Source organism: Strongylocentrotus purpuratus, unplaced genomic scaffold (genome assembly GCF_000002235.5).
Source record: "Strongylocentrotus purpuratus isolate Spur 01 unplaced genomic scaffold, Spur_5.0 spur5_scaffold_6, whole genome shotgun sequence".
NCBI classification, from domain to species: domain Eukaryota; kingdom Metazoa; phylum Echinodermata; class Echinoidea; order Camarodonta; family Strongylocentrotidae; genus Strongylocentrotus; species Strongylocentrotus purpuratus.
Window position 1 is genome coordinate 9,140,913 of NW_022145612.1, and position 16,826 is coordinate 9,157,738.

Genomic DNA, 16,826 nt, shown 5'->3' on the forward strand with positions numbered 1-16,826 from the left:
TCCAATTCATTCTGCGTGCATTTAATTTAGCACAATTTAGTCTTGCTTTTTTATTCGACAGTTCAAATTCATGATCTTTGCTTTTTAGTCAACATATTTCTCATTCAAATTCAGGTCTTATGCATAAAATGATCCCGTAATACTGCCGTTCGTACATGTACATCCAAATTCATTTCGGAGCAACCGATTTAGCATCTCGTTCATTCATATTAGTCCGATTTCCCCGATGATTTCTTTTTCACAAGTATGGATTTGTTCAAATCTGCTTCGAATTTAAACGTATATGAAGATGATTATTGGAATTTGGATGTAGATTATTACCGAAGAGTTCAAGGATATTTATTATCAATTGTAGGGGTGGGGACTTACGTGCAAGTTTTTTTCAATGCTATTTTAATAAGTTCATAAATAAAATAAGTACAATTCTATTGAGCGACATTAACATTATTATAGAAATCTCATAATTTTCAACATTTAGGAAAAAGCTGGTACACGATGGTTCAACACTATATATTTTATTTCCCCTATTTTCGTGTGGAGAGCGGATGACCGCTCTCTGGCGCTATACACTGCTCTCTTCTCTTCTCTTCTCTTCTCTTCTTTCTGTCTGTCTGTTTTGTTTGTTTGTGTGTTTGTTGTTTGTCAGTGGATGGGGGGGGGGGTAGGGTTTGATCTATAATATTCATTCAGTAAATTAATTCGAAGACATTGTGTAATATATATTTAACTATATAATGTATTTCTGAGGGCTGTACAATTTTCTTTAAGTTGTGATATTATGTATATCAATTAAAATGAAAATGTATGACTTTTCATTTGTACTTAATAAATACAATAAAGAATGCAACGAAACAAAAATCATCTTTTCATTTACAAGGAATTTGAAACAAAAGTAGGTAGGGGCCAACATAAACAATATACATTGTGATTTGAATGCACATGTTACCAATTGATTGCCCATAAGTGAATAAGAATGCCCGAGATCAAGTTAGGCAATTGCCGACGATTTTGAATGACTCATGGCTTCTAGACGGAATGAATTTGAAGTGCGAAAATCCCTGTACCAAAGCGATAAATTGCATAATTGAAGTGCAAGTTTGAATGACAGTTTCCGCCGAAAATAGTGTTTGCGCTAAATTAAATGAACGCTTTACCAAATGGACTGAAAAAAACTGCGAAATGGTGCCAGGGAAACATATATATATATATATATATATATCGTATTTTGAAGGACATCAACAAACACTTGACTGAGCTGGCGTAGCCCATTTGCATTTTGTGCCAGGCAAGATCCTTCCCCCCCCCTTTGAATACTGAGAAGGAGGACATTCATCTATTTTTAGGGAAGGTTATAAATGGATGTTCGAAGAACTAAACATTCTAAAATACTAAAACATTATCACAATTCAGACTTATCATGACAAAATAATCGCAGGGATTGAAAACGGAGGAAGTGCCTGAGATATGTCATTTTGTTTCCCTTCAATAATATTGTTGTTTCAAACTTGCAATGATTGCAAGTCCTTGGTCCTAGACTGTCTGTTCCAATTACTTGTCAATCGGAAGCTGAAACCCTGGTACAGAGGAAATGAATGCTATCATTCAGGAACACTGTATCTATAGGATATATTATCGAGCTCAAAGTCCCTGACGTTTACAGTTCTTCTGATAATGGAATCTAGCACTAACTAACTCAACCTCAAGTTCACCGCAGATAAATTTGAATTATCTGTTTCCTTTTCACCTTTACCACTGACCACTTGTATATTAACCTTGGTTTTTTGTAATGTTGGCTTTGCACGACAGAAACCAATGTACACGACCGATGTTAGAACGTGTAGCGTGGGAGGGTTGGGGTGTTGTGCGGCATATGCTCTGGGGAAAATTGCTCAGCTGTCAACATCTTATACTAACCGAATCGTTATTTCATCCCTAGACTAAGCAATATATCTAAACTCAACCCTAACCCTAATGTGACCTAAAATCCTACTACATCCCAAACTCTAAAGCCCTATATAGTTGACGTCGGAGGACAGAGGTAGGGGGAGGAGACAACTGCAAAATGGGGGGGGGGGACTGTTTTATAAGTCATAATAAGATGCAAAGTGGGCACGTTGAAAAAAGGATATAAATCCACACTTGTCTAGTTTACAAAGTTTGTGCCAGACCGAATTAATTTGTGTTGTAACTTGTATCACTACAACTCACAATTATATTAATATATTCCTTTTGTTTGTCAGAATTTGTTTGGATAATGTTTGAAGCTTATCGCAATTTCTATACAGTCAAAGTTTACTTATTTCAACTTTATTAAAAACAAATCAATATCGTAACGCGAGGGCATTCGTCTGCAAAAGTTTGCTAAAATGACGGAGTAAAGTGTTCGTGTGATTAAGTCTCCTAACGTTCCAGAAAACGTTCAAATTCGCTCCATTATAGCCATTTCGTTTAATACATTCTGTGAAATTTGCAGTTCATCTAGACTCATCGCGTTATGAAAATTGCTATTCACCCAACATTACACCGAACAGTCAATAATCTGGAAAAAATATAAATACACTCATTGCTTGCTGTCGAGTACTGTTTATGTGTACCTATATTAAAACAATAATACATTTTGAAGGACCTACCATCATTTGTATCTGCTTTGATCTAATTGCCACCTACGGATGTTATTCCGGATAAGAAACAGTAAACCTAAGAGGTCATATGTTTTGTTTTTGGTCCCAAAAATTTCGCAATGAGTGGTGGGGGGGGGGGGGGGGGGGGAGGGTAAGAGGGCATAGTTTTTAATTTTTTTTGGTCCCGAAATTTGAAAATTTGACCGATCAACATTTCGTTCCGTTGGGGGGGGGGGGGGTAAGGTCACCTTTTTTAGGTCACCGATTAGCATTTTTTTTTTTAAACGAAGGGGGGGGGGGTCCTTCAAAACACACTGACACACATAAACAAAAATGAAGGGGGGTTAACCCCACCCCCCCCCCCCTATGCGCACGCGCCTGGCCCTATCACCTACCTGGTGCCTAGACCACCCTTTCATAAGAGGACGTCACTCTTGACTACAGGATTAAGTGGTCCTAATATCAGCTGACCTGAGCTTCCTTAGCATCATTTCAGTCCTGTCGACAGCGTCGTCAAGATGGGGCCTCTCGTCGTCTGTCTTTTCGCCATTCTGGTGACACAAGCTATAGGTGAGCCAGTGCCTGTCGGGCCAAGGATCACTGTTAATGAAGGTACTCTTCAAGGAATGACAATTCAGTATCAACAAGAAACTCAGCTTCAAGTCGACAAGCCAATCGATGTATTTCTGGTAAGAAATCGCTATATGGTATTGAATTTAATCTAATGAAATGGCTGTTACGTGTACTTTACAAATATACAAACTTGTATTAAGATGCTATGGACTCCGTAATATTGATTGTATTCATTATTGAGGGGCACATCCCCCATCTGAGGCTTCAGTTATTCTTCTAGAACCACCCCTGCAAGTGAACCTAAAACAGAATAAAACCACCTTAAGAAAGCACTTTGGAATATGACAATGTTTCTTTTACAGGGGGTGCCTTTCGCAAACCCACCTGTACGATTCGCGGCACCAGAGCCCAAATCACCGTGGACAGGGGTGTATGATGCCACTGAATTCAAGCCGGCCTGTCATCAAGCCCCGTCACCCATCTACCCACAGCAGAGTGAGGACTGTCTCTACCTCAATGTATATGTTCCAAGCCCTAAGGTACTTATAGAACTCGTTTATATGCTGTGAATTTGCAAGGAACTTTCGAGAAACAACAATTTCGATAGCGTAATAGTGCATAACGTAATCTGAATATAATTTCTACGGGATATACAGAAGGGTATTAAAATTTCCCTTAGGTTGGTTTTTCGAAAGTAATTCGGGATCGTGTTTTGGTAACTTACAAGAATGGAAGGAAACTAATTGGAAGAGACGGTTTTTTTTGTTTCATAAGGAAGAAGAAAACAGAAATAATACAGGGGGCGAGACATAGAGGGGAGAGAGGGGAGGTGAAGGAGATAAGGCCAGATAAAATGTTCAGAACATGGCATTTTCAATAGCATGTTCATAATTCGATGAAACGTGGTTATGAATGGAACACGGACAAACTAAACGCCGTAGAATTGCCCATGTTTACCGAAGGCAACTTGATTATTTTCACAGCCGTCCAATGCGGCTGTGATGGTATGGATCCATGGAGGCGGTTTTTCGGAGGGATCTAGCAGTTCGAGTGCCTTCACAGGAGGACCAATTGTTAGCGTTGGGGATGTCATTCTTGTCACCATCAGCTACCGTTTGTCTATATTCGCAACTTTTACTACAAGTAGGTATACATTCCCTTTGGGAGTCAAGCTAGGGTCTGGGCTGCGCTATTTGCTTATGATGATTCTGATTTTTATATGTAATGCCCATTGCACACGATACGTCATTTTCAGTGCGTCAGTACCTGCGCCAAACAAGCCCGTGAATTGGTGAAGACAATTAGTCCACGCATTGTAAGATTTTGTATTTACTCTGTGTACGTTGTCGACTTCACATTTCTCGCTGGCCACTGCGTCATTCACTGACGCAACCCTACGTCAAGTAAATAACGCCTCCCGTGCAACGGGTATCGTTTATAGATACCACAAGTATCGAGTGAGACACACCTCTGTAGTTTTTATTGGTTGGTTTTACTATTGATGATGTAATAGTGTAGCTGTCGAGTGGTTTGAAAATTTAACTGGATATGAGAAGGTCGTTTGTTCAGGCCTCGGAGCAGCAATAGTTTTCTTTGTCAAGACATTAACTACGTTATTTGCCACTATCCACCAACGCGTTAAACGGGTACCGGTAGGAAGGAATTCTGTATTATCTGTAAACTCGAGGTATTAGGAGTTCCTTGAGCACCTTGCATGGTGGATATGAGCGTTATAAAGCTTTCAATATTACTGATATATAAATTATGCTTTCATGCTAATAAAATAAAATCATGCTCAATGGTGTACCATTTCCATTGATTCCAGAGGATAATGTTGCCCCAGGAAACTTTGGTATGCTCGATCAAGTTGCGGCGCTCCGATGGGTGTACGAGAACATCGAAGGTAATGTAGTCATTTCAAGGGGAGGAGGGGGGGGGGGGTTGAGGAGGAGAAGGGGGATGAGAAGGAAGAGGAGAGAGAATGAGGTGGTTCTATATTGTTTATGAGATTTGTAAGAACTGATGCCTTTTGCATTAAACGTACGAACATATCAGGGAGAATGACATGAGCATAATGAAATTGTTTGTTGAAGTAAATCATGCCTTTAAATACCGAAACTGTTGATTGTATGTATGAACGAAAATGCGTTTTTGCACAAACGTTGTGACTTAACATAAACGTATTACGCATATTTGAAGAGGCGATTCGACAATCTATGTAATCTATACATTTATAAAAAAAAAACTCAAAGGAAACCTTATCCTTGATAATACTGAAAAAGACGAAACAAAAATAGCCATTAGTTCTGATTAGGAAACACTTAGTACTATAATTACGAAGAATTATCTTAAACGTTTAAAGGTACTTTGTTCCATTTGCAGGCCCCAAACATGAAAAAGATTACATTTAGAGCTTCCCTCAAAACAAAAGGGCTTGAAAGCGGCTTTTAGTGGAAAATTACTACCATTAGTTGTCGGATCGACCAAGTGATTGCAATCACCAAAGTCATAGTCTGATATCCAGACCCTTCTACCAAATGGTCGTACGTTTTGTGCTGCACACTCCTCAACCAGTTTATTTTTGGCCAACAGCATTTGGTGGCGACAGGGAGAGGATAACTATATTCGGAGTGAGTGCCGGAGCCGCTAGTGTGAGCTTTCATACACTCTCGAAACTAAGCAGGGACTACTTCTCTCAGGCCATACTGCAGGTAAGTAAAAATTCAATTTTATAGGTTGATTAATTGAGTAATATTGTCAGTTTATAAAAAATAAAAAAAATACTTGTAGTTACGACGGTAGCATCATTTCAAGTACTATTGTTACTATCGATACGTAATGAAATATATATATATTAATATCAACTGTCAGGACTAAAGTAGGGCCTACTGGAGGCGTAATGAACAGTTGGGCGTAGAAAGCGAACATAATAATTATACAACATAAGAAAGAAGAAGTAAAAGACGAAAAAAAAAAGAAGATAAAGAAAAAGAAGTAGAAGAAGAAGGAGAAGAAGAGGAAGACGAAGAAGGTGAGGAAGAAAGAGAAGAGGAGTCGGATGAGGAGAAGAAGGAGGATGAGAAAGGAGATGAATAAGAACACAAAAATGAGAGTGAGACTGAAATAACTCCAAAGAATCCTACCTTCTGGATTGCATTTTTTTATTGAATGAATAGTTAGGGCAGTTTTGAACAGTCGACACCTGAATGTTGCCAATACTTTTCTCAATAAATTGTGGGTTTGAAAAAAGAAGCAGAGCGAGAATTAAATGAACTAACGCGTTTTTGAATTATATGAAACTATTGGCGAAATTGTCTATCCATCCATCATTGCTTCCAGAAAGTGAGCACAAAGCGGATGAAAATTATTTTTTGTCCCCTTGTGTGGCCTGGGTATTGTTCACGAAACGAAAAGAAAGTTCACCGACATCCATTCAAACGCGTGTTTTCAATGGAATGTCGGCGAACTTGAACTTATGACAGTTTCGTGAAAGGCTGCCCACCTGACATCAACTATTCCATGCCTTTTCTTTTCAGAGTGGATCAGCTCTTTCAGTATGGGCTTACAAGGATAATGCTGAATCGGAAATGACAAAGGTACAGAGTCTCGCAACAGCCATGGACTGTGATGCAGAGAACACTTCGGCTTTGGTTCAGTGCCTGAGGTCAAAAGAAGCAGAGGCGTTAAGGGCAGCAGCAAGCAAGGTAGCCTTCCTCTCTTTCTATCGTTATGATATCGTCATATGTTAGGGTAGTCGCACGGCGTAATTTAAAGGGATAGTTGAGTTCTGTTTTCAGATCGCAAATGCCTTCAAAGTGCATGGTTATTGCTCTTATTCTTATCTATGACATTTCTAGTGTCCTTTTAGGACCTGAACTTGCTATGAAGGTAATTTTATACCCCAAAATGTGTGAAATTTAGCCAATACGATCATACCAATTCAGCTCCACTTTCCAAAAATATGGTGACCGTTAATTAATTAATTAATTAATTAATAACAATACATGGGCCAGTTGGTTGTGCGTAATATAACAAACACGAAAAAGCTAATAAAAAAGCCAACATCAGCATTGGCAGAAATACAACGTAAGGGCGCTGTTTTGTTTTTTCAACGGCTTTCAACGGCTGGTTCTAATATTTGTGGTGGTACACAAGTATTAAAAAATCGTTATATTTATGGATATTTCAGCTGTCTCTGAACCGATGTTGATCAAACAAAGATGATTTTGTCATTTAAATTGTATGTTCTTTCAAATTTGACACTCAGTTTTTCATTATGTCACAAAAAAATATTTTGTGTAGCGCCCTCTTTAACAGAACTCAACTATCCCTTTAAATTTGTGAAGACAGAAAACCTGCGGCTTCCGTACGGCCTTTGAAGGGATGACGCACACTCGCCTTAGGGCGTCTCTGTGGCGGCCGTAGATTTTTGACTAATACCAATGCAGATGCAAGGTAGCCGCAATACCACCGTACGCGCGACGTATGTTCGCCGTGGAACCGTTCAAGGCAAGGCTACGGTGTGTCTAATTCTCGAATTGCTAGAACCTAGAAATGAAAAAAGTTATAACCCTGCGTTTTAATCCCACGGCGACCCGTACGGCCTGTAAAGATAGGGATACGTCCTAGGGTAACCCTGAGGCCACTGCAGATTCGCTGCGGCCGCCGCAGGTATCTCTCAATTTCGGGGGCCTACGGCCGCCGTATCCTAGCCTTAAAGCAAATCTGACGTTGGCATATGATTATATTAAACATCCGCAAGTCAAGCGTGTACTTGTGTCCAAATAGCGGACGGTACACGCTTACTAATACCTAGGTCCCCCTCCCCCCCCCCCAAAAAAAAAATGAATAAATTAAAAACATCTTTGTTTTTATTTTCATATCCATCTTTTTGCTCAGATTTACACTTCTAATTACGTAACCCTTGATGGAAACTTTCTGGAAGACAGTCCCCTCAATCTCTACATGAAGAACGATTTCAAGAAACTCCCGATGATCGCAGGCTTTACCAAAGATGAGGGAACATTGCTTACTCTCTCCGGTACCCTCCCCACACCCCCTCTCTCCGGGAAAGGCTTCAAAAGGATTATTGCTGCCTTCGTGCAGGAATATGGAATCACCAGCGAAGACGTCCTCGGTGTCGTATTGCAAGAGTACATAGATTGGACAATCTCCGATGATCCCGACGCAGACTACTTCCAAGCGACGGTAGACTTCATAACCGATACGCATTTCGCCTGCGCCGTGGATTCGGAGCTAAGGTTCCATGCAGGAGGAAGTAGCCCCCTCTACGAATACTTCTTCACGCATGTTCCGACTCAGTAAGTACTGCATGCAGAGGATCTTTAAATTTGAGGTAAGCAGTGTACCATCAGAAGTAGGATGTACATCACCCCTACCACTCAATAGTTGACGGTTTACTCTGTATTTTATACTGTGACATTATTGGAAAATTGCACTCTCTTGCAAGGGTGTCGATTTGTATCCGTGGTTGGGGGGGGGGGATGATAGGTGCCAAAATATTTTCGGAAATGGATCAAAGCAATCAAGAGGATTTCATTTTAGGGGCGGTAGTGGGCACGCGAAGCGCGGTCCCTAGGGGGTTGCGTGCAGGGAGGGGGAGTTCCCCCCCGCGAAGCGCGGAAGCTTTGACGTTTCACTAAATTATTAGAGAAAGAAGACGATTCGTTGGACCGTTCTCGACTCTTAATCCTTGTTTGAATCAAGTTCCCCTTCCTCCGTGCGTAGCGCGGAAGCTCTGACGTTTCATTAGATTATTAAAGACAGAAGACGATTCGATGTACCATTCTCGACTCTTAATCCTTAATGTTTGAATCAAGTTCCCCTTCCCCTGCTGACGTTTCATTAGATTATTAAAGAAAGAAGACGATCCTATGTACCATTCTCGTCTCTTAATCCTTGTCTGAATTCATTTTCGCCCATTCCTGCGCGAAGCGCGGAAGCTTTCACATTAGTAAAAGAAGACGATTTGTTGTATCGTGTCCTTCATGAACTCAGTTTCCCCACATTTTCAATACATTTTTTACTCTTAATCCTTGTCTGTATTCATTTTCGCCCATCCCGCGCTTAGCGCGGAAGCTTTCACGTTTAATTACATTTTTATGCTTAATCCACGTCTGAATGCAGTTGCCCCCTAACAGATTTGCCCTTTTCACTGAATTATTAGAGAAAGAAGACGATTCGTTGTACTGTTCTCTATATTAATCCTTGTCTGAATTAAGTTTCCCCACTGAAAATAATTTGTGATACAAATAAGTTGTGACATAATAATCTTTCTCCAAAAATGAAAAATCTTTTAGGAAATATCAGGAAATAATATGAGTGAAAAAAACAAAAATAAAGGTACAATGACGTGAATTTTAAAAAGGGTGAACGGAAACAACATAACAACTAGAGAACTATTTCATAAGTCATACTAATGTCCGAAAATCTTTCTCCTTATCTCCGATCTCATAACAAAATCGTCACAGAGTTCATCTATGTTTACACTGTCCAGGATTGTCTGATGTGCATTGCAGATTGCTATTTTTGCGCTTCGCGCTTAACATTTAGCTCGTTGCTTTTTGACGCTGCGTCTTTGCATTTGGCGCACTGCATTTCTATGATGCTCTTGATTGAACAAATTGAATAGATTCATCAATTCCTGATGAAGCCGTATGAGCGAGAATTCAATTTATTCTTGTCTCATATACGGTTGTCTTATTTACTTCGTATATATGTATGTATTATGAAAATGAGAAAGCAAAATGTGTATATTGATGGTCATCTTGCGAGTAATAACCATTAACTACTCTCATCGGGCTCTCATCCTTAATTTTTCTCTTCATTTTTTTTTTGATGGTGAATTATTGGGGGGGATGATTGTACAGGCCATCCCCCGCACCTGAAATATTGGGGGGGGGGGGATATATCCCCCCATCCCCCCCGGGAACGACACCCATGCTCTCTTGTAAAGTAATAGATATAGTTTACAGATCTGTTAGTATTTAAATGTTAAAGTATTATATGGGAGGGAGAATAGCGCAGAGTAACATTCTGTTTTATTTCGGATAGTGAGTCCACTCATTAAGGTGAAAATAGAACCTTTTTTTTTTTTTTTTTTTTTTTTTTTTGGGGGGGGGGGGGGGGCACTGCAAATACGCAAGTACAAGCCCGCTGATTGATTGTAGATGGCGGAGGGGGGGGGTGGGGTGGGTGGTCGGTATGATCCAGGCGTCTTCTTTATACGTCCCTTTTCCTTTCCCTTTCTCCCTTTTCTTTTTTCCTTTGTTCTTGTTTTTCTTCCTTGTTTGTGTCTCACCTCTCGATGCAAGGAAAGGGAGATGGAGTATGAGCCCCACGGTTCTTATATATATATATATATAGTATATATTGTCTAACATCTGTCGTTTATAGCTTATATATTACCTAGTAACGATTATTAACATTGAACTTGAGAGATGCCTTAAAAATGTGACTATATTATTAAAAGGATTGCATTGACCTTTAGGAGTATCTCCACACTTTTTGAGGAGCCAAAGCCGTGGCTAGGAGCTGGTCACGGAGAGGATGTTCCACTCGTCTTCGGCTGGCCATTCATAGAAGACCTGGTAACTTATACCGGCTTTAACCTCACAGCAGAAGAAATGGAACTCTCTTACAAGATCATCCAGTTCTGGACAAATTTTGCTAAATCTGGGTAAGACCGCCTATATAGGAAAATTAATCCTTTCGTACTTAATAAACGATTGCAGTTGAGAAATCAACTAAAGGGCAATTTGAATATCCTATTGTATATCCCATAGAATTGATAGTTGGATTGCGAGTTACCTCATTGTAATGTTTGCACATTTCAGTAGGTGGTGGACAAGGCTATTAGAATTGCCTTTTCTTTATCGAAATTTTTGTGGTAGCGTTTTAATGATCTTTTACATTACAACACGGAATGTTGTATCGGAAAATACAATTGGCTGCGTTTTTTTTCGCGCTATTGACAGTTCTACACAATAATACTGCCATTTGTGCAAAGTCTACGAGAACGTGTAGAATTATTATTCCGTTTACTTTACAATATATATATATGTAGAAAATTGAGGGGCATATGCACACTATAAATAGTTATCCATATTTATGTACATAGTTTTCTATTGTTAATGTTATATTGTATTTTCTATCATTTGTATTTTCACTGTCAAAAAAGCCATTGGAAGCAAAATTTCTATGTAATGTTTGCATGCATGGACCAATAAAATAATCTTGAATCTTGAATCTTGAATCTTGAATATGTGTAAGCATTTGCTTGACTTGTGAAGCTGTTCGATAGCAAGAACACAAGCGAGCTCATTGAAAGGTTGAGTCTTGATTAAACTGTGGAGGAAGTGGTAAAGAGAAGTGGATTGAGATGGATGTGTCATGTTTTAAGAAGAGAAGATGAGGAACTTGTAAAAAGGAAAAGGAAGACCGAATATTCATGGAAAGATATTATGCTGAAAGAAGGCAATAACAAGGTTGGTCTAACTGAGGAGTATACTCGAGACAGTGTCATCATGGCGTGACTTTAATAAATGAAAGCTAAAGCACATAATATTGTCATTTGTGCAAAGACTACGAGAAACGTGTAGAATTATTATTCCGTTTACTTTAGAATGTATGTTGTTTACTGTGCAAGCATTTGCTTGTAAGATGATAGTTTTTAGGAATAAATAATTGGTTCAGCGAGCCTTTTCCCAAATGTTGTAATACATTTGTATAATGATATATGAGAAAGTTCCCACTACTCCGAGTTATGACAACGTTTTATTCATCTCTTAATCCTCTAGTGACCCGAGTAAGGCCTCTGTAAGCGCTACCCCTGGTGAAAATGAATACAGTTGGCCAGCCTTCGATCTTCCAGGTCTCCGGTACAAGGAACTGTCTACAGAGCTTGGGGAAGGCAGAGCCGTGAAGGCTAGGAAGTGTGCTTTCTGGAGAGAATACTTTCCACAGGTCCTCAGTTTCATGGGTAAGACCTGGGAGTTGGAATGGACTTCATAGGGTATTTCTATTATACAATATAATGCCTCAGGTGTTAAAGATTATAGGTGAATATAAACCAGATGCTGATTACACGACATGATCTTAGAATTAACGTCTCCTATAAAGAAGGACCTGGACACGAGCGTCATATTCTGATAGCTTTACATTCATTCATCAGTGTAATTGTGTTGCCTCTAAATTGCTTTGATTTCATATCATGTCTATTGTGAGCCAGAAGGGCAGTTTGTCAGTATGAAATGATGTGAGTCGTAGCCCTTCTGGTTCTCAGCAGGCAAAATCCCAAGAGGCGATGAAATAAATGATTTGTTCCATGGATGTTATATTACTTTTTGCATATTTAAATTCTTTTAATTTATTTACAAAATATTTTAGGAGAGCCTCAAACAGCTGAGGTGGACGACGACGGAGAAGGCGACGAGGAGACTGAGGGAGACACAGGATCACGTGAAGTCTTGGTGGAGTATCAAGAGCTCTTAGCGGAATGGCGTCGAGAGTTTGCAGCGTATATGGAACGCAAGAGCAATCGATGCAGTGCAAATCCAATGGCATAGTCGCTAGCTGTTAAGCCAATTGGTTAAATCTAGTCGGCCGGTCTAGCGCTCAATAAAGAAAGAACATGGAAAAATCGTCAGAGGAAAATCTGCCTGCATGATACACCCGCATTAAATCAAGAGGAGATAAGAGGGTTTACTATATGTACATGTATAAGTATATCTATACCTGCTTTTACACATTTTATTCTGTTTATGAAATCGTTGCATTATTTTTTAATATGATCTGAAATTGTACACAGTTGTTCTGCAAGGCCCTTTTCTCCTTCTTTCCTTTTAAACACTAGCTGCCAAAATGCATTCAATTGTAATCGGTATTGAAAACGAAATGAATAAGTAAAATAGTTAAGCAAGGAATACAGTGCTTTTTCTATAAACTGGTTATCAAACACTGTTTGAATGTATAATCCGCTTAACATACCTTTACACGATGCAATAGATTTGATGATTCTTAAATAAAGTTTGTAGTTAGTCATTTTTCAAACGTATCGTGAAAATACATTAATAAAGGCTGAACATTCAGTAAGTAAATTATGTCTTTGTGAAACGAACGAGCTGATCCATTTAAGATGAATGCAAATGTGAAAATAATAGGTATTTTAGTGTATACCATTTCAGGTGAATTATATTATCATATGTGGAATTACCAGGATTCGAATTAAATTGCACTTTTTAAAAACCAGACAATTTGTTCTCCTTTTCTTCAAGTATGGCTACTCTATATTTTCCTGTAGACGTGTTTAAAAATGATGTTTCAAAGGTCTCTGAAAGCAAATATAAAAGATAAAAGAATTGGAAATTAGATTTTTCAAATGTGAAAACGGAAGAGTAGATAGAAAAATTAGGGAAATTAGGGAATTATATTATTAAAAATTAGATTTAGAGAGAAAAAACACAAAAACAAAATTCACAACAGAACGTGCAATAAATATTTTCTGGATAATGGAAAAAAAAAGTACACATATCTAGTTTTTAAAAGATTGATAATTTATGACCGAATGAGTGCAGTTTTACTATAAATAAGAATATGATGTTGTGAATTAATAATACATGAAGTTTTGGACACTTCTGTTCCTAAAGGTTTCTCAAAGAAAGTGTGCTATACAGGAGCGGCAGATTTCCCTACATTTTGTAGGGAAAGAAAGAAGGAAAAAATTGCCCACCACAAATAATCAAACCGAACAGAAAAGCAGCAACAACAATAACAAAAACAAACAATATCAAACAAACACAAAACATGAAAAAGGGATGATCAGTAACGAAAAAAAGAGGAAAATGAATGAAGTGATAGCATTAGGTCGTGTCTGTTTGTGTGTGTGTGTGTGGGGGGGGGGTGAACTGAATTTAGGGAGAATCCGGTAACCCCTTTTTGAAGGAAAAGTCAATTTTAGGAACAAAGTTTGTGTCATGATTTGACAATTGTTTACCTCGACTTTGATAACTGAGACTCAATATCTAGTTTTAGAGAGCGAGAGAGAGAGAGAGGGAGGGAGAGAGAGAGAGCGAGAGAGAGAGAGAGAGAGAGAGAGAGCCAGTGCACATTTCAAAGGATAATAACATAGATGTTTTCCTTATTAACAAATATGCTTCAAATTAGAGATTTTGAAATTCTGCTTGTTGATAGCGCTTTGTAACTGCAAGGAAAAGGCGCTATATCAAATATATTTTGGACAAGATTGTCAAAGTCATTGTTTACTCGGGCGTAGTTTTCCCAGGATATTGGCCTCTGCAATAAATTGCTTAGAATGAAAACATAGAATAAGAGATAATGTTCCAACCAGCGCTCAAAATACACGGGGGCGGTGGGCGATTCGCCCCCGTGAGCTACATAATCGCCCCCGTCAGGTTGCTCACGGGGGCGATTGCAAAATTAAAAATCGCCCCTGTGGAATTATAAAATAAAGATTATGTTTTCTGTTATAACTTTAACACAATATTGAGTTTCAATTTTCAAACCTTAAACCAATGAAATGGAACTTAGATTAACGTGCAAGATTTCTCGCTCTATGAGTAGGCCTATTATTACCGACTCAGCTCGCAGTGCAATGCCGCCGTCAGCAGTGGTTATAAGCCTACTGCGCCGTTAGTAACGGTACGTGGGCACGCTGCCGCGCCATGTCTGCTGGAGCTGGAGGCGATCGCGCAAGGACAGAAACATGGTCATGGAGAAGTTTTTCGTTGTGAAAGCGTAAACCCGTTGAAATCTGGTGATTTCAAATGACCAGCAAATAATGAACCTCGACCAGTAATCAATATTAGGGACTTTTAGATTTGCACGATGAGAACGTGGACTGCAACGTGACCTCCTTTTAAGGCACTGCCAGTGCTTAAAAGGACGTCACATGTGACTGCCAGTGCCTTAAAAGGACGTAACACGTCCACGTCCACGCAAATCTAAAAGTCCCTATTGAAAAGAAGAGGAAGACCAAGATGTCGTGGAATGATATGGTAACATGGGCAGATCTACGGGGGGGGGGGGTTAAGGGGTTTAACTCCCTCCTCTCCCCCCCCCCCCCCGCCGGCCGCGAATTTGCGATTCCCAAACCACTCAGCTATGGGAGACTTTATGAGCAACGTGATTGGTCGAGAGAAGAAATGAATATTACGTCATTTACTGCACGCTCGGGCTCGCTCACAGCTGACACAGACACACAAACACTCACAATGTTAGTCTGCAAGCACAGACTCTAATTTGACACTTTACGAAAGATATCATGTCTGAGGGTTGTAATGCCTAATCCTTTCATTAAACTCTGATTATTAGAACAACTGCTGGGCCTCTCTGCAACCCCTTTTTCCCCTCAGACTCAAGCTCTCAATTATACATAGACATCTAGACTAGTAAAGTTAGACTCCCCCCCCCCCTCCCCCAATAAATAATGTTCCATTTTTTATTTTTTATCATAGGTCTATAGATCTAGGGTCTAGATCTAAAAATAAAAATAAAAAAAATCATCCAATCGATATCTACATTTCATTAGAACATACTTAAAAGATCTATCATCTAAATCTACATGTAACTTGTGTTATTGTCTATGTTCAAACAATGCATGGCTAGGCTCAACAAAACACTCAGGACTGCACATACGCTATGTTGTTACTAGGTACAATGCACTTCACACGCGAGCTAGCTACAGGCACATTCAGGCCCACTGTTATCCATTGTTTATGTGCAGCCCATTCATGCAAACATCATTCCAAAAGTCATAGACACGGATCTGATCATGGCGACTTTATAATAAAATAATTAAATACAGGGTCTAAATATCTACTTACATGCAGATTTGGAAAATCATTTTGAAGATTTGATGGTTCCCTCGGACTTGGCCCCAGACACATTCGCACCGCCATGATGAGATGGCTCGCGTCGATGTGGGCGTGTCTTTATAACTTTTTTAACCAATCACGTTGCTCAAAATGTTTCCCATAGCTGAATGGTTTGGGAATCGCAAATTCGCCCCCCGGCCCCCTTGGGCTGCCAAGTGAAAATGTGATGTGCATAGAAAAACGCCATTATGTGTCCATATCGACCCACACAGTAAGATGTTAGTAGATGCCAGGAAAACAATACGGGGGTTCAAAATAGCAACAACAAAAAAAATCGCCTCGCCGCTATGCGGGTCGTGGACGATGCTTCGCATGTAAGTAGATGCCAGGAAAACATCACTTACGGGGGTCCAAAATCAGGGGCGGATCCAGCCGGCGGCAAGAGGGGGGGGGGGGGCAAATGCACATATATTTGTTTTGGGGGGTCCAGTTTTTTGGGAACATTTTTGCGCCGACTCAGCCGGCCGGTGAATATTAAAGCGGGGGGGGGGGGGTAGGGGATGCTGGAGAGGAGGACTACTAATCTATTTTATTTTTTTCAGGGGGGAAGTGAAGCGCCGTTTTAGCATGACTTTCTTTTTAACTCTTACTTTCACCTATCTCAGATAACCCTAAGTTTTTGGTTGCTGCTTTATATGTAGTTGATAATGCATAATTAAAATAAAGAGAGAGAGAGAAAGAACCACCACCATTTTGCAATGGTTCAGGGTTTGTGTAA

The 16,826-nt window shown here is 39.6% G+C and overlaps 1 protein-coding gene across 1 annotated transcript; it reads left to right on the top strand.

Moving 5' to 3' along the window:
- Window positions 1-3,034: 3,034 nt before the first annotated feature.
- Window positions 3,035-13,458, top strand: LOC594770 (cholinesterase 1). Its single transcript, XM_794198.5, has 10 exons — window positions 3,035-3,310; window positions 3,557-3,733; window positions 4,178-4,337; window positions 5,020-5,097; window positions 5,787-5,905; window positions 6,731-6,898; window positions 8,094-8,515; window positions 10,705-10,893; window positions 12,014-12,195; window positions 12,603-13,458. Exons 1-10 carry the CDS (start codon window positions 3,140-3,142, stop codon window positions 12,779-12,781), a joined length of 1,845 nt encoding a protein of 614 aa, XP_799291.4. The 5' UTR covers window positions 3,035-3,139; the 3' UTR covers window positions 12,782-13,458.
- Window positions 13,459-16,826: the final 3,368 nt, after the last annotated feature.

What these genes read in the sequence shown, in the direction of transcription:
- LOC594770 (XM_794198.5), top strand. Translation starts at nt 3,140, where the DNA reads ATGGGGCCTCTCGTCGTCTGTCTTTTCGCCATTCTGGTGACACAAGCT. An exon ending in ATTCGCAACTTTTACTACAA is followed by an intron (nt 4,338 to 5,019) that starts GTAGGTATACAT and finishes CATTGATTCCAG; the next exon opens with AGGATAATGTTGCCCCAGGA. An exon ending in ACAAATTTTGCTAAATCTGG is followed by an intron (nt 10,894 to 12,013) that starts GTAAGACCGCCT and finishes TTAATCCTCTAG; the next exon opens with TGACCCGAGTAAGGCCTCTG.